Source organism: Leguminivora glycinivorella, chromosome 2, assembly GCF_023078275.1.
Source record: "Leguminivora glycinivorella isolate SPB_JAAS2020 chromosome 2, LegGlyc_1.1, whole genome shotgun sequence".
In the NCBI taxonomy this organism is placed as follows: Eukaryota; Metazoa; Arthropoda; class Insecta; order Lepidoptera; family Tortricidae; genus Leguminivora; species Leguminivora glycinivorella.
In genome coordinates, this window is record NC_062972.1 from 9,493,078 (window position 1) to 9,511,816 (window position 18,739).

The 18,739-nt window shown below is 39.2% G+C and overlaps 1 protein-coding gene across 1 annotated transcript in view; it reads left to right on the forward strand.

The window, feature by feature from the left end:
• The window catches only part of LOC125235578, a 32,841-nt gene that overhangs the window by 2,596 nt on the left and 11,506 nt on the right, over positions 1-18,739 (forward strand). The window contains exons 6-15 of the mRNA XM_048142178.1: positions 1,219-1,319; positions 1,914-2,000; positions 3,528-3,566; positions 3,650-3,688; positions 3,769-3,816; positions 4,255-4,390; positions 5,143-5,278; positions 6,031-6,157; positions 6,378-6,611; positions 6,921-7,845. Coding sequence (XP_047998135.1) covers positions 1,219-1,319; positions 1,914-2,000; positions 3,528-3,566; positions 3,650-3,688; positions 3,769-3,816; positions 4,255-4,390; positions 5,143-5,278; positions 6,031-6,157; positions 6,378-6,611; positions 6,921-7,845 — 1,872 coding nt within the window. The remainder of the gene's footprint in view (positions 1-1,218; positions 1,320-1,913; positions 2,001-3,527; positions 3,567-3,649; positions 3,689-3,768; positions 3,817-4,254; positions 4,391-5,142; positions 5,279-6,030; positions 6,158-6,377; positions 6,612-6,920; positions 7,846-18,739) is intronic.

The window sequence follows — 18,739 nt, forward strand, 5'->3', positions numbered from 1 at the left end:
TGTCAAAACTGAGTTTCAAAAGTTTTAAGCTTGTGTCGAGAGATGGCTGTCTATGCACTGTGATTACACATTTTATTTTGACAGTAACGCTCAGCGCTCTATAATACTCGATCCTCTTTGGTATTAGATAGTAATACTTCATCAAGGACTGATTAACAAGAAACAAATCGAAAGTTCTGTGTTGTTCCATAGAAAACGGTACCTTATGGGCCTTATGGCAGTCACCGTTTCTGTAACGTCGCGCAAAGCACTGCATGAGTAGGTAGGTACATATTGGAGCGTCAGCGTCAATACGAGTAAGAGCATGTTCAGATGACAAGCGCTCAACGCGCGTTTTGTTAGCGCGCGTTTACAACTACATAACAACTTATTCAGGCTGTACACATGCTAACGCGCGTTTTATTAATACGCGCGTTGAACGCTGCGCTAGCGCTCGACTGTTAACGCGCTTTGAGATCATTGGTTTTCTATGTTTCCGTTCAGTTGAGCGCGCGCTTTCGACGCGGATGGACGTATTTTAGGGTTCATCGGGTCGTCCAGAAATCGTCCGAAATGGAAACCGAAGCTTTTAATACGGAATTATTTATAGACGAAATAGAGAAACGTCTTGCGATATGGCTTTCAGTCAGCCTGGTTGACAAAATTCGGTGGACCCAATATCTCCGTCTTCTGGCGCGTCGTTTCAGCCGTCGGTATAATATCACCGTTAAAACTGTTTCTACGTCCGTCTTCGACAAATGTAAGAACTCTACTGACTGAACCATGGCGGTCGCGGCAACGCGCGTTCAACGCCCGGCAAGCGCGTGTCAAGTGAACACTATATAAAAATTTAGCGCGCGTTTAATGCGCGTTGAACGCTTGTCATCTGAACGTACCCTAATAGCATAAGAGCCAACCGCTAGGTTTACCATTGTTAGGATATGACAGATAGGTGTATTAAATGTTAAAATGTTAAATGATAATACGCCCTCTTACCTATTGCATTGTTTTAAACTGGCTAGTGAATCCATACTAATATTATAAATGGGAAAGTGTGTGTGTCTGTTTGTTTGTCCGTCTTTCACGGCAAAACGGAGCGACGAATTGGCGTGATTTTTTAAGTGGAGATAATTAAAGGGATGGAGAGTGACATAGGCTATTACTTTTTGTCTGTTTCTAACGCGAGCGAAGCCGCGGGAAAAAGCTAGTAAATTGATATATTACTGTGGCTTTATGCAGGTGGGAAGCCCTAAAACTAGTGGAGAGGTAATTCGAGCTCAAGAGGCTAAAGTGAGACCAGGAGAATGGAAGCCCCCTCTGCCTGCTAAATCGGGACACGAGTAAGTTACTTCAACGCTCTTTTGCTTAACTAAAGTCCAATTTGTAACAAAAATGTTGTTTTGTCAACTAAGTACATTTCTGTAGGTCAGCGGTTCTCAAACTTATTTTCCCATGGAACCCTTTTAGAAAGTAAAACATCTGACGGAACCCTTAATTTTTTTTTTATTGCAATCTTTATTTTAATAAGCAATCATGATAGTCAAATCTAATCACTAGATTCTAATGTGAGGTATTACATGGAACTGTTTTTTATTTTTTAACAATTGGTGAATATTTGGTTTTATGGAAGAGAGTTGAAGTTGCATATCAGGTACCCAAAATTCACACGGAGCCCCCAGAGAGGCTTTGCGGAGCCCTAGGGGTCCGCGGAGCACACTTTGAGAATTGCTGCTGTAGGTAAATAAAAGTTCTTATACCTACTTAAAAAAAGTCTACAAATAACTCTCGCGACAGGTGTTGTAATTAAATGTAATTAATACGGATGAGAAATATCTACCTTCGTTTTCTCAAGTGGTGTTTTGGTTTATTTATTAGTACCCCTAACTAAATGCATACGAAATGTAATGGACATTTATTTTAATTTTTTTTTTCAGACTGTTTAAACCTCATAGCGGAATCGTTATCAACCAAGACAAGTCGTATGTCCCAGATGTTGTGCACCTACCGGGGAAAATGAAACTGTAAATATATCTATTTCCATCACCTATACATATACAGCTTACAGATCATCCTCCTTGCGTTATCCCGGCATTTGCCATGGCTCATGGGAGCCTGGGGTCCTCTTTGACAACTAATCCCAAGGTTTGACGTGGGAACTAGTTTTACGAAACTGCCATCTGACCTTCCAACCCGGAGGGTAACTAGGCCTTGTTGGAATTAGTCCGTTCCTCACGATGTTTTCCTTCACCGAAAAGCAACTGGCAAATATCAAATGACATTTCGTACAAGCCGGGATTCGAACCCGCGACCTCCGGATCGAAAGTCGCACGCTCTTACCGCTAGGCCACCAGCGCTTCTTGCTACATATACAGCTTACAGATGCAGTGCGAAAAGATGTTCCTTCGTATTGTTACGGAAATGTTCGAACGTGTCATTCTATTTCAGTCAGTCTCAGTACAAGACGTAGGTACAGGTACCTACTGACACTGTTTGAACTAGCATGACGAATACGAACGCTGCCGAGAGATACGAAGGAAAACCTTTTTAACCGACTTCAAAAAAGGAGGAGGTTCTCAATTCGACTGAATGTTTTTTTTTTTTGTTTTTTTTTTGTATGTATGTTACCTACTCGATATCTCCGAGAATCGTGGACCGATTTTCAAAATTTTTTTTTTGATCGAACCGGTATAACCCCGAGATGGTCCCATTGGCACCAAGTCAGGGTCTGATGATGGGATCCTGGAGAAATCGAGGGAACTCTTCAAATGTTATAGGCACATGTAATGATTTTAGTCTATTTTTCAAAGGTACACCAGTATTTACGTCTGATGGTAATAATTTTATGTGGCTGAGCTGATGATGGAAGGTCAACTCCTCAATGGTTAGGAGTTAAAGGATAATTCTTTCACTACTGTACATGTATTCGGACTGATACATATAATATCACTAGGAACCACTAAAAATCAACAAATAAATAAACTTTTTAACAAAAAATAAAACCGCCTTCAAAAATAAGCGCGTTACAAAACACGGAGAAACTAAAAAGCCAAAAATAATAAACCTTTAAATTCAGATTTCTTATCGTATTGCAATAAGCTAAACATCCAAATTATAAACAAATCAATTATTTTTGGAGTCGGTACCAGCCTGTGTATGGTTGGGTGGGGCAAACAGGCAATAGCAAGGCGACGAACAGGTCTGGTACCGACTACAAAAATAATTGATTTGTTTATAATTTGGATGTTTAGCTTATTGCAATACGATAAGAAATCTGAATTGAAAGGTTTATTATTTTTGGCTTTTTAGTTTGTCCGTGTTTTGTAACGCGCTTATTTTTTTGCACTACATCTGTAGCACATTACACCATTCACCGTTTTTAACCCCCGGCACAAAAACGTTAAGCTTGACGTGTCTGTCTGTCGCATCGTTTTCGATGAACCAATTTAGATTTCGTTTCTTTTTGTTTGAATGCTGAATCAGTCGAGAGTGTTCTTAGCTGTTTGGTAAAAATCTGTCTAAGTATTTATTTATTATTTTCCCGTTTTCAGCCAAAAAACAATGAAACTGAGGCCTTGTCATAAGAAAGGGTAAGACAACAGTTATATTTTTCTTACACGCTGTAAAATTTCAATTTTTTTACGAATACATTTTTGCTGCCATTGTTTCTCAGGGTGTGTAAGAGCAAATCGTGCCCCAGAAAGAAATGCCGGTAAGAAAAAAATATATACTTAATTAACTGAAATATAAAAACATATCCCTATTATCATATGCATTTCTTTTTTATTTTAGGAAGTATCAGGCCCGAAAACGCCGAGGAGGTCTTGTTACGTTAAAAAGGTAAAAACATAATATTATTGGCAAGTATGAACTTTAACGAATTGGCCTTAGCTACTTTTATAGATCACATCATTCAGTATGACGCACAAATTTGTCAAATCGGACCTTTAGAAGTACCTATTACAATTTGATCCAAGCCGAGGCACGCGTCGTGAATTAGCATATCTACATTCTACCCTGGGGCCAACCACACAGTCCACAACGACACCGTTTTAAACTAATTGTTTCTTCTTCGTCTGTTGGCTTTTAACCGCTTAGGATTTATTTAGTGCTCGTGTCACCGAAAATTTGTCTTATTTATCAGACGTAGGGAAATAAGCTGAGTTTTGTGAAACTTAAATCAGACTATGGCGGTTGAATGAAGCGGAGAATTTTTATCGCGATCCAGATCTGGCAATTTGTAAACGAAAATAGTAAACATATGACCTGTTGTTTTAGTGGCGGTGGTCGGTCCCGATCAAGATCACTTACGTCAGGAGCGACTGATGGGAAGCCCAGGGCGAAAGGGCTGGCAAGACATGTGAAAGACGACGATTCGAACTGTGGTCTTGATGAGATACCTAGACCAGAACACGTAAGTAACCAATTCTTTCGCCTTGTACAGCTATTTCAATCAAATCCGTAACGCTTGAGAAAATGCATGTTACCTACCATCTAATCTATTGTACCACATTTCGTGCAAATAAAATATTTCATTTCTGCTAATTTGTTAGCCAAGTCATTCAGAAGTATTAGAAGAATTGCATGTTGCAAGCGAAATTCTCGTGGAATGTCCCCGCAGCAGAAGTTGCTACGCGACCTCTGTATTTATTTTCAACACCTGTGTATACACACAAACAGTCAGCTGTGTATGTTGCAATAGACACTTGTTGGTGGAGTCAAAAAACCTGTATGCAAACCAGATTATTTTCTGGCAGCTTAAGCACAAAGTCTGAATAGCACTACCACCTTTTGTGGAGGTTGGCCTATGCAAGTATGCATAGGTATGAACGGGAATCTCGTATACAAATATGAACTTCTTAACATGCCGGATTGTTGATATATGACCACTGTAAAAAGGCTCGTGGCGTACGAATCGTCCCCATCTTTCCCTATTAATATGTATTACGTCACTACTTTTTAAAAATCTCGTATCTCACGCTGTTCCTCAAAGTTAAAACGCAGTAAGTCTATATGGATTCCATACATACTTACTACAATTTTCTTTTCATTGACAAACGAAGATACAAGTTTTTTTAAAGTAGTGACGATTATTAGAATTAGATGTGGGTGAGGTGTATACATCAGCACTACAGACAGTAATGTGGTTCCTACTTTCTTTCACAGGCGTTTATACCACCTAATTTGAAAAAGGGAATGTTGGATACCCATTCGTTGACAGTTTTGCCATGCACTAAGGAGAAAAGCAATATACATTACGGCATATTGAATGGATCCTTTAACATGTACGACAGCAAATTCGGTAAGTCAGATATTACTAGTATTTTGAATTGTTGTCATGGAATGGTAGTTGAAAGATGAGATGCAGAAAGATAGGCAATAACTAGCTGATAAACAATAATGTGTATTTATACTTACCTCCTTTCCTCCCGTGAGTGAGTGTCGTACAAGTCTGCTTCGGATTATGGGTGCAATTGTGGTGAGGGCGATAGGCTGGCAACCTGTCACTGCAATATCACAATTTGGTCCTCTTTCAACCCCTTAATTACCAAGAGTGGCACTGCAACGTGAGCAGTTTCACGTGTTCTACCTGCCCTGTTGGGGAAAACAGGCGTGAGTTATACACTGTTATATAATACACCTTGGGCCTGAATAACCCGAAAGACTTTTGGTGTAAAAACAAGCAAAAAATATGAAGATGACTTTTGTAATTTTTGGAGGAAATATTTTTTTTGTACTTTTTTTAATACTTTTACATGGCCTTTATAATATATATATGAAGTTCTAATGTTTTTGATCATATTTTTTATGAGTAAGTGGTTTTTTTTAAGTTTTTTGTTTTGCTAATATATGTCAATTATTATGACAATACTAGAATACATAGTGGTGAAAAAATTAGTCAAAATTGTGTTTTTGCTCGAATTATAACGAAAAACAGTTTTAGAGAAAGATGGATTATCTCTGAATTTAAGCCAAATCCAAATATTTCATAATGGCATTATAGTCTCTAAATGTGTACAGTACATGTCTATATATTTTCGATTTGGTTTTTAGGGCCAAAATCTAGGGGACGGCAAGCACTAACGATGAGTGTGATGGCGTATTGCCTGGCGTTCCACTATCACCCGAAGCAATGGACTTCCAAGTTGATTGACAGTCTCGTGGATTCTGGAGACGCATGGTGTGTCCAATACGTTTTACATCATTAAATATTAATATTAAAACAGCATTTTCTCTTCTGAACCCTTTATAATGGTGTCAAATTAAACGCTAGTGGGAAATCCAGTCCCTCACTGATTTTGGTTTGATTTTGGTCTATTAGTTACTCACCCTCTAATATTGGAAGCCTTTTTTGTCGCCTATGCAATAAAAGAAAATTAATTGTGTGTTATTTTCTTTAGGTATTTACAATGTTTGGAAAAGGTTCATGATCATTCAGCAATAGGAGGAATTTGCGAAGTTTTGCCGTACGGAAAGAAGCAAACATTAGTCCTGAATGGCAAGAAGATGCAAGTTCTGTTGGGGGAGCCCGACGTGATCGGCTACACGATGTCCAAAGACCCCACCGTTTACAACCTATGTAGAGGCTTAATAGCGTTCTTTAAGGATCACAGAGCCGGGATCTTATTGACAAGGTAAAAATAGGAATTTTTCAGTATAGATGGTGTTTTTTTACGCATTAGTGCGAGAAGTGGTTCATTTCTTGTCAGGTTCGGAGGGCCAATCTGTACTGAAAAACGTCGTTCGATACACGTGCGAAAAGGAAATTCGAAACTCGTGTCGATTTAAAACACTCCCTTCGATCGTATTTTAATTTATCGCTTCTCGTTTCGAACTTCCTCTTTTCCGCACTTGTATCGAAATGTACTAAATTATTGTGACATAGGTACCTACTTAGACGAGATTCTTTAGTAGCTTCATGAGTCCTTAATTCATTTTTACAGGGTTTTAAAATTAGTGGTCTGGAAGGACAAAGTATGCTATTACATATTTGACCCTGCTGGTAGAGATTCGAGAGCATATTCCAACTACGCCAACGGTACAGCTGCTGTAATAAATGTCGTGGACGTAAAGTCGGTAGCCGAAGTGTTGTTGTCTCGTTCCATCTTAGACGATCAAAGATACGTACTGGCATCTCTCAAGGTATTGAGGATGGTTAAAGAAAATGCAGACGAAGATTTCGAATCAGACCCAGAACTTACTCAGGCTGAAAAAGCAATGTTGGGTTATAGAATAATGAATGAAAACTGTGCTATAGTCAATGCTAATATGCATCTCGGCGAACGGTGCTTTGAAGAAGCGAAATATCGCCAGGCCGTGCCAATAGCTGTCGTAGCCATGACCTACGCCAAGATATCTCCTCCCAACACTTGGTTTTCCAAGACGCTAGATAAAATATTGCGTTTAGGAAATAAGTTGTACCACGAATGTATACACCCAAATGTCTTGATTGACTTGACTATTGACAACATTCCAAATGTGATAACGCTCGGGCCATATGCTTGTGAGATCATCATTTACCGGGAGCGGGTTAAAGGGCAACTGTTTACTCCCAAAGAGTGCATATTTAATATCAGATCTGGTTTAATGGATTTCTTCAGTCACGAGTACAACAGCGGTATTCTGGAGTTTAATCATTATTATATGGCAGTCTGGCGACAAAAGGAAATGTTCTACTTGTTTGACCCTTACCCGCGCACTGTCGACGGTTCGAGGTCGTTCAAATCGGGGCGAGCATGCTGCTGGATGCTGCTCAATCCGGAGAGTATGGCGCAAGTGATCATTAAAAACTTCGACTACATGCCGGCTACCACTCAGTTTTATGTTCATGCCTTTAAAGTTTTGAAACTGAAGAAGAAACAACCCAAGGTAGTTTATTACATGTATTTCGTTTACGAATATAATATACGAATTTGTTGTGTAGGAGCGTTCAAGTATTACGTAACGCAATTTTTGAAGATTTTTGACCCCCCCTTCCCCCCCTTGTAACGCACCGTAACGTTTTTCTGTACCCCCCCCCCCCCCTCTAAACGTTACGTAACACTCAAGTGATCAATTTTATCCTAAAGTCGTAAAAACGAACACTATGAACTCACACATAAACACTAACGAAGTAACGAATACTGACAAATAAAACAACATTAAATGACGTACAATGCAATCTAGGGACTCCCTGTGAAATATAAACGAAAAGGTATGCCAACTTGCGAGAACAAATTAAAAATGACAACCAGACTAATACAATCGAGGGATTCCCCGTAATATAAAGTAAGTAAGTAAGGGTTGCCAATTTTAATTCCATAATTTTACGATTAGAAACAATGTTACGTAACGTGTTGTAAGAAAGACCCACCCCCTCCCGCCCCTGTAACGCATCGTAACATTTTACGAGACCCCCCCCCCCAAGTTGCGTTACGTAATACTTGAACGCTCGAAATTTGTGGTTTTATCAGGGGCGGCTCACTCCGCGATTCTATCGCCGTGCTACAAGTACATGCCGGCGGCCGCGAGTTCGCGGCCTAATCAGGGGTGGCGCGCGTTCTCACGGAACGCATATTCGCACTTTCTATTGTTATTTTACGTCGCGAGTTTTTTTTTAAGGCTCATACGCGATGTCCGAGTGTGGAATGGCTAACAATGCTAAGTTAAATAGACATCATGAATAAAATATGTACCATAAGACATTCTTACACAGATCTACTACTGATTAAGTCCCACGGAAAACCACGGTGAACTTAAACCAAAATACTGTATATATACCTAGAAAGTACACAAGACTTAAATACACGGTGGGAATGAGTATACCGACAGATTTTAACTAACGCTTCTAGGGCCCATTTCGACTCAAAAAGTTCATACAAACATTGCTAGTTAAAGCCTTAGTTTTCGAGATATTAAAATATTTCAGTAATTCGCATGCTGAAAAATGTCCATGGTACCACGCCTTTATAATGTGACGTAACCATCCGCACAAGGATGCACACACGAAGTTTAAATGCGGTAATAGCAAACTTGCCTGCCAGTCCTAATCATTTTGTGAAACTTTTTGTTAATAGTTGAGTTTCAACAGCAAAGAGTTTTAATTATTGAGGATTATGTGTTAAGTTATGTACTTATGGCTGCCATAACTTAGCACTCGAACGTAACGATTGCTCTGTACGAACGTAGCTGTGCTCAAGATATCCTTAAAAGTTAGTATAATATTATCGCTATTAGTTTGGTCTTATGTTTTACCACCTGTTTTCAACGATATGCAGACTTTTCTGGTTGTGTACGTTTACTGGCCTTTAATCAGTTAGGAAACGTTCTTGACATATTATGACAATAAAATCATAACCGATTGTCACCAAAGTCAAAATAATAAGTTATTATGCCGCAACATTATTGTAATAACCTAATAGCGGATATTCATTTTGTATATGGATTCTGTAACGGAAATGGACGCAGATCAGTTGCCGAATATAGGAGACGATTTCCTAATCGTCGCACTCCGCACCATACTACTTTTGCAAGTATTCATAGACAAATTCGTGAAAAGGGCTTAAAAGCGGGGCATGCAGAAAGAGCAATTAATTTAGACTTGCGTACAGAAAACCGGATCATGAATTTAATTGTCGAAGATCCCACGTTGTCTTCTAGAGCAGTAGCGAGAATTGTGAATGTGAACTACAGAGTTGTCTTACTTGTATGGAAAAGGTATGGCCTTCGTCCATATCACTACAGAAAAGTTCAAGGACTAATACCTGGTGATGGGCTAGCCAGGGTGGCTTACTGTCAAATAATACACCAAAAGCTTTTGGAAGATCCGGATTTTACAAGAAAAATACTATGGACAGATGAAGCCCTCTTTACCAGGGAAGGAATATTCAATTCGCATAATATGCATATGTGGCTTGAAGAAAATCCAAAGGCAAAGTGGGTACATTCTTACCAGCACAAATTTTCCATTAATTTGTGGGCTGGGATCATTGATAATGTTCTGATCGGCCCAATTGAGATTCCACCACGCCTAAATTCCGCAAATTATTTAAATTTTTTGAGGAATGAATTGAATATTTTGCTAGAAGACATCGATTTGCAAACCAGACGCACTATGTGGTTTCAGCATGACGGCGCTCCACCCCACTTTGGCCGTGAAGTGCGAAATTGGTTGGATCAAGCATATCCTCGCCGCTGGATAGGACGTGGAAGTGAATCGGTAGCCTGGCCGGCCAGATCACCCGACCTCACTCCTTTAGACTTTTTTTTTTGGGGAACGTTGAAGGACAAGGTGTACGCAAGGCCGGTAAATACAAGAGAAGAATTATTGGCACGGATCATGACAGCTTCGGATGAAATAAGAAATAGTAATTTCTTATTACATCATCAAATCAGATTACGATTAGCTCTTTGTGTTGCAAATGAAGGCTCGCATTTCGAAAATTTATTATAATAAAAAGTATGTGGTATTTAACCGTATTTTTTTCCTAACTCATACGTAGTCTAGTTATCTTGCGTTACGACTAATGTGTCGATTTTGAACTCAAATTTTGATAGTCGTATCAAGCTATAAGCTGGCAGTGATTTTGACAGCCCCGCCGGTGCAAATGATATTTCAAATAGGTATCAAACTTCTATGAAACTATTACGTTTACACATGCGGGTCTGTTAAAATCTTTGCCAACTTATCTTGGACTGACTCTAATTGAAAAAAAAAGTACATAGTTTTTAGTTATTTATAAATTACAATAATCCCATTAATTAATAATAAAAAATACCAAATCCAACCTTTGGTAAAAAGAATTTAAATTTCTTATTTTGATAAAATAGTAATACCAAAATTAAGTCATAGGTAAAAAATATCAACAAAACATTATAATCCCGCCGTCTATCTATTATAATTCGATGCTAGATGAGGTCTTCTTATTGAACTTACATAGTCTCATTTTTTCTTATGTACCATCCCGACCAAATTACGTAGGTTCTTGTCTGCTGTCAGGAACATTCTACATACTCCAAACGTATTTTTAATTTCGTCGTATTGTCTCTAAGTCTATGGATCACACTAATATGGCGGCGAAAGTCGACGTTTGTTGTCTAAACGCTTGAACTCGTAAAAAATCAAGTGTCATACTGAAGTTCACTCGTCTCTTATCTCGTATCTTGTCGGAGCCGTTCGTGAAATGTACCTATAGTTTTCTTTATCACTCCTTAGACTTAGGATTTGTTCACAAGGAAGACCATCGTTAATTGATTTTTTTTGTTCCAGAAATTAACTAAGTTAAAATGTCGGTATTGGACCAATGTTGATATAACAATATTTACTTGTAATGTCACCAGGAAGCTGTTGTTAAAGTCTGTCGGTATACTCGTTCCCACCGTGGGAATGAGTATACCGACAGATTTTAACTAACGCTTCTAGGGCCCATTTCGACTCAAAAAGTTCATACAAACATTGCTAGTTAAAGCCTTAGTTTTCGAGATATTAAAATATTTCAGTAATTCGCATGCTGAAAAATGTCCATGGTACCACGCCTTTATAATGTGACGTAACCATCCGCACAAGGATGCACACACGAAGTTTAAATGCGGTAATAGCAAACTTGCCTGCCAGTCCTAATCATTTTGTGAAACTTTTTGTTAATAGTTGAGTTTCAACAGCAAAGAGTTTTAATTATTGAGGATTATGTGTTAAGTTATGTACTTATGGCTGCCATAACTTAGCACTCGAACGTAACGATTGCTCTGTACGAACGTAGCTGTGCTCAAGATATCCTTAAAAGTTAGTATAATATTATCGCTATTAGTTTGGTCTTATGTTTTACCACCTGTTTTCAACGATATGCAGACTTTTCTGGTTGTGTACGTTTACTGGCCTTTAATCAGTTAGGAAACGTTCTTGACATATTATGACAATAAAATCATAACCGATTGTCACCAAAGTCAAAATAATAAGTTATTATGCCGCAACATTATTGTAATAACCTAATAGCGGATATTCATTTTGTATATGGATTCTGTAACGGAAATGGACGCAGATCAGTTGCCGAATATAGGAGACGATTTCCTAATCGTCGCACTCCGCACCATACTACTTTTGCAAGTATTCATAGACAAATTCGTGAAAAGGGCTTAAAAGCGGGGCATGCAGAAAGAGCAATTAATTTAGACTTGCGTACAGAAAACCGGATCATGAATTTAATTGTCGAAGATCCCACGTTGTCTTCTAGAGCAGTAGCGAGAATTGTGAATGTGAACTACAGAGTTGTCTTACTTGTATGGAAAAGGTATGGCCTTCGTCCATATCACTACAGAAAAGTTCAAGGACTAATACCTGGTGATGGGCTAGCCAGGGTGGCTTACTGTCAAATAATACACCAAAAGCTTTTGGAAGATCCGGATTTTACAAGAAAAATACTATGGACAGATGAAGCCCTCTTTACCAGGGAAGGAATATTCAATTCGCATAATATGCATATGTGGCTTGAAGAAAATCCAAAGGCAAAGTGGGTACATTCTTACCAGCACAAATTTTCCATTAATTTGTGGGCTGGGATCATTGATAATGTTCTGATCGGCCCAATTGAGATTCCACCACGCCTAAATTCCGCAAATTATTTAAATTTTTTGAGGAATGAATTGAATATTTTGCTAGAAGACATCGATTTGCAAACCAGACGCACTATGTGGTTTCAGCATGACGGCGCTCCACCCCACTTTGGCCGTGAAGTGCGAAATTGGTTGGATCAAGCATATCCTCGCCGCTGGATAGGACGTGGAAGTGAATCGGTATAGTGGAGTAAAAGTAAGGTACCCTGGACATAATTCAATAACTCGTCCTTTTTGATATTTTATTGGGTATTATTATTAAGCATCAAATAGTAATTATGTACATAGATAAAAAAAAAGACGATCGTATTCATATCTTATAAAAATCATGAGATAAAGTACATTATCCCACTTTTCGCTAACAGCAAAATAGTTAACCGAAAACTTTGTTAGATTAACTTTGTGGTGCACTCAGATGCGATCAGTTATTAGCGATATTACACAGAAAATAAATCTGATTGTGTACTTTTTTTTACCGTTTTCATTTAATGTGAATATCTAGGTAGGTAAAAATGGTGACCATGATATATATATCAATTTGCATTGTATTAAGTATATATAGACATTTAACACCGATCTTAAACATATATTTTTAACGCTTAAATAAACATGAATTTCTCAGTAGGTATAAATTGTAACTGAGATTTTTTTGCTTAAGACCAGGTTTTTGTGTACTATAATCATGATTTTATCAAAATTAATACTGTGAAGGTCGCGCTTAAGAAACTGTAAATGTCAGTAATTTAAAAGGGTGCAAAGTTGTCGTAGAGCGGCTGTCGCGGGGCGGGGGAGCGCGCGGGGCGCGGGCCTGGGAGAGCGCGCCGCGCACCGGCCGCGTCACCGCGGCGGATCGGTTAATAGGTTAGGGACGTAAGGTACCGGCCACACCAGAGCGTCGCGTGTCTCGGGGCGCGGACGGACGTCCGCGCCACGCCACCTGAGTGTAATTCAAAAATCGTCTCCTCAGTACATTTTGTATAGGAAGGACGTAAGACGCGCCCCAGGCGGCGTGGCGGCGGCGTGGCGCGCGCCACGCCGCCTGGGACTTGGTGCCAATAGGACCATCTCGGGGTTATACCCGTTCGATTAAAAAAATAATTTGAAAATCGGTCCACGATTCTCGGAGATATCGAGTAACAAAAAAACCGACCAAGAGCGTGTCGGTCCACGCTCAGTGTAGGGTTCCGTAGTTTATCGTATTTTTCTCAAAACAATTTTCCTAGAAAGTCTTTATAAAGTTCTACTTTTTTGATCTTTTTTCATATTTTTTTAAACATAAGGTTCAAAATATAGAGGGGGGGGACGCACTTTTTTTCCTTTAGGAGCGATTATTTCCGAAAATATTAATATGATCAAAAACCGGCCAAGAGCGTGTCGGGCCACGCTCAGTGTAGGGTTCCGTAGTTTTCAGTATTTTTCTCAAAAACTACTGAACCTATCAAGTTCAAAACAATTTTCCTAGAAAGTCTTTATAAAGTTCTACTTTTGTGATTTTGTTCATATTTTTTAAACATACTCGTATGGTTCAAAAGTTAGAGGGGTGGGGACGCACTTTTTTTTTTCTTTAGGAGCGATTATTTCCGAAAATATTAATATTATCAAAAAACGATCTTAGTAAACCCTTATTCATTTTTAAATACCTATCCAACAATATATCATACGTTGGGGTTGGAATGAAAAAAAAAATCAGCCCCCACTTTACATGTAGGGGGGGTACCCTAATAAAACATTTTTTTCCATTTTTTATTTTTGCACTTTGTTGGCGTGATTGATACATTGGTACCAAATTTCAGCTTTCTAGTGCTTACGGTTACTGAGATTATCCGCGGACGGACGGACAGACAGACAGACAGGGGGAAACTATAAGGATTCCTAGTTGACTACGGAACCCTAAAAAACATTCAGTCGAATTGAGAACCTCCTACTTTTTTTGAAGTCGGTTAAAAAAACAACCTTTATTGCCGGCCGGCAAACGGCTAACCGATTGAAACAGAAACATAAATGAAAAGAGAGGGCGAACGGCGACACCTGTGTGTCGGCGATTTCAAAGGTAAGCGCACGTGCACCCGATCTCGCTACCTACGCCCAGGTGCGGGCGCGGCTTTCGACCTTCGCGCCGTGCAATAGAATTTAATGTCGGCTGCTCGTGTGCGGTCTGTTTGTTTTATAGAGTGGCGGCATTTTCAACATCAAAGGGCAAAATTCTGCAAAATTTTGTGCAAAATTCTGTTATATCAATAACTTCTCACGTCACTAGATTATCGACTTTGAATGTCGAGTATATTTATAGTATCATCACTTTATTTCAGTGTACGAATTTCGTATGTGTTAAAAATCATTGTTCTAGCTTCATAAACCAGGGAGGAAATAATGGAGAGCGTTTATATGTCTTGTTTTGCCTTAATTCAATATCATCACATATTTTTGTTGCTGATAAAATAATACATCCTATATATTAAGGCCTTGTAGCTCGGCGAAAGAATCGTGATCGCGGAGTGCGCCGGCACTGATTATAATTATTTTGTCCAGTTATTATAATAACCTATACAAAAAGTACCGATAGAATAGGTATTCTAATCTATATCTGCATAGAACTATTTAAAACAAACCACAAAAGTTCATAGTTGATCGTTATTGGTACAGTCAGCAACTCAGCTGTGAATACAGATAAAGTGCCAAATATATGTATACACATACCTTAATGTACCAAGTACCAACACTTGTACAGGAAATAAAATACTCTATACATATTTTTGGCACTTTGTCTTGCCAGCTGTGTTGTTGACTGTACACGATCTAAAAAGGAGCCGAACGGTTATTATAATTACGCGGCGACTTGCGTAGTCGGCGGCCGCGCGATACATAGTGCTGTCTCTGTTCAGGCCCCGTAGCCGAATGCCATTTCTCCGACGCGAAACGAAAACGAAACGCAGTCTGGCTCTGTCGCGCCAATACGCAAGAGCGATAGAGATAGATATCTACTAGCGTTTCGTTTCGTGAGCGTTTGTGCCATTCGGCTACGCACCCTGTTCTCACTACCACGAATTTGAAGAACAATATTGCTGTCTCTCTCAATCTTTAGGCGTCATTCATATATTACGTCATACTAAATGTGACAATCCATGTTAAAGGATTAAAAAAGCGTGACATTGGGGGGTCCAAATAGTAGTCCATAAACCACGTCTTTGACCAACGTGAGTGATATCTCTGTCACTCTTTACTAACAGAAATTTAAATAACAAAAATGCTATCTCTGTCACTCTTTACTACCAGGAACTTAAATTATTATAGTGCTATCTCTATTCTCTGTCACTCTTTACTATCAGGAACTTAAATTGTTATAGTGCTATCTCTGTCACTCTTTACTACCAGGACCTTAAATTATTATAGTGCTATCTCTGTCACTCTTTACTGTGTGCGGGAAGTGCACATACCACGAGTTTGACTAACATGAGTGCTATCTCTATCACTCTTTACTACCAGGAACTTTAATTATGATAGTGCTATCTCTGTCACTCTTTACTACCAGGAACATAAATTTTATTATTACAGTGCTATCTCTGTCACTCTTTACTACCAGGAACTTAAATGATTATAGTGCTATCTCTGTCACTCTTTACTGTGTACGGGAAGTGCACATACCACGAGTTTGAGTAACATGAGTGCTATCTCTGTCACTCTTTACTACCAGGAACTTAAATGATTATAGTGCTATCTCTGTCACTCTTTACTACCAGGAACTTAAATTATTATAGTGCTATCTCTATTCTCTGTCACTCTTTACTATCAGGAACTTAAATTGTTATAGTGCTATCTCTGTCACTCTTTACTACCAGGACCTTAAATTATTATAGTGCTATCTCTGTCACTCTTTACTGTGTGCGGGAAGTGCACATACCACGAGTTTGACTAACATGAGTGCTATCTCTATCACTCTTTACTACCAGGAACTTTAATTATGATAGTGCTATCTCTGTCACTCTTTACTACCAGGAACATAAATTTTATTATTACAGTGCTATCTCTGTCACTCTTTACTACCAGGAACTTAAATGATTATAGTGCTATCTCTGTCACTCTTTACTGTGTACGGGAAGTGCACATACCACGAGTTTGAGTAACATGAGTGCTATCTCTGTCACTCTTTACTACCAGGAACTTAAATGATTATAGTGCTATCTCTGTCACTCTTTACTTCTAGGAACTTAAATATTTTTTTCGGTTTCGGTTTTGGTCTTGGTTTCGGTGTCGGTTTTGGTGTAGGTTTCGGTGTCGGTTTCGGTTTCGATTTCGGTTTTCGTTTCCATTCCCGTTTCGGTTTCCGTTTTCGTTTTCAGTTTTGTTTTTGTTTAAACTAACAGAACTAAAACTAAAACCAAAACCAAACCAGAAACGGGAAACCGAACACGGGAAACCGGATATCGGATACCGTATATCGGATGCTGGTTACCGGTTACTGTCTACCGTTTACCGGATACCGGTTACCGTCTACCGGTTACCGGTCACCGTTTACCGGATACCGGTTAACGGTCATTGGTTACTGGTTACCGGTTACCGGTCACCGAATACCGGAGACCCGTCACCGGTTACCGGATACCGGTTACCGGATACCGGTTACCGGATACCGGTTACCGGTTACCGGATACCGGATACCGGATACCGGTTACCGGATACCGGATACCGGTTACCGGATACCGGTTACCGGATACCGGTTACCGGTTACCGGATACCGGTTACCGGTTACCGGATACCGGATACCGGATACCGGTTACCGGATACCGGTTACCGGATACCGGTTACCGGATACCGGATACAGGATACAGGATACCGGTTACCGGTTACCGGTTACCGGTTACCGGTTACCGGTTACCGGGTACTAGATACCAGAAACCAGGTTTTGATTTCTGGTTTCTCATGTTACAACGTGTATAGATTAGTCGATACCAAGTCGGACACTTCCGATTAGGCGATTTCGGCTCGCATTGTTACGCAGCATTCGAGTGTTGAGTTTCTCACACATGAGGCCCCCTAATAAAATTTGTACCACTCATATTATTGATTTGACTCTCGCAACACAAACACCTCATGCCCACACAAATACACACAAAATAAAATCATTCACAAACTTCAAATCATTCAAAAACTCAACAGTCACACGCGCTCCTCGCGGTCCTCTAAGAACTCCCTCGCGAGAGTCGACACTTCAAAATGAAGCGACATCGCATCGGCTCATCATCCACAAATCCGAAAAGATCCACCGATAAATTTGTACCGGAAAGACCTCACCGCGACAATGTCATATTACCCAAATTACTTCAAAAATCCTCTGAAAGTGAAACAGTTCATTAGGTTTACCGTAAGAGTGAGTGAGACGGACACGCACTGTGCTTCAAATTTGCCTCGCCAAAATACGTTACACACGACTCGAAAGAATACAGTCTTAAGCGCCGCAAGCTTTCATACATATTACGTTGTTGTGATCCAAGCATCTCGTCAAGCTCGATAGGTACTATTATTGAGCTAACGACTTGACCAGTTAACGTGACCTATCGGACTAATTGATTTGTATGACTTTTGTCACTTGTAATAAGGGAGCTCTCTTATACTGGACGGTGAAATATTTGTTATCGAAGCGTTTTGAAAACGCGGCGCCCTTGATATGAAACACGTGTTGACGACTCGCCGCCCGTTCCCGCTACTACTATACTAGCTATACCTACTCTGTGCACGACCTTATTCTGCAGGTAATAACGTTCATATTAAAGCGCAAGTAAGAAAAATATCAATTAAGTAATGAATCTTACATATTTGTTGTTTAATTGATTTCGTATAGTACTAAGAATATATTAACGGCAAAATTTACCATCTTTCAATTTAGTTAGGTATTTTTCCTTTCCTAAAATTATCAATATTTAAGATTTTGAACAAGCGCCAAAAGTATTGGTATAAGTTTTAATAATTTATCAACACACGTAATATTATATTCATAATAAATTGCAGGATTACGGTTAACAATATTTTCTAGTGAAATACGCCTGAAAATGTGTAACTTACTAAACCTTCTTTATAAATGATAGTTCTGTATGAATTATTTATAAAAATTATATGTTTTTATATGAAATGCAGGTGTCACAACATAATACAAGCACTTTTTCCGGATTACATTTAATACTTT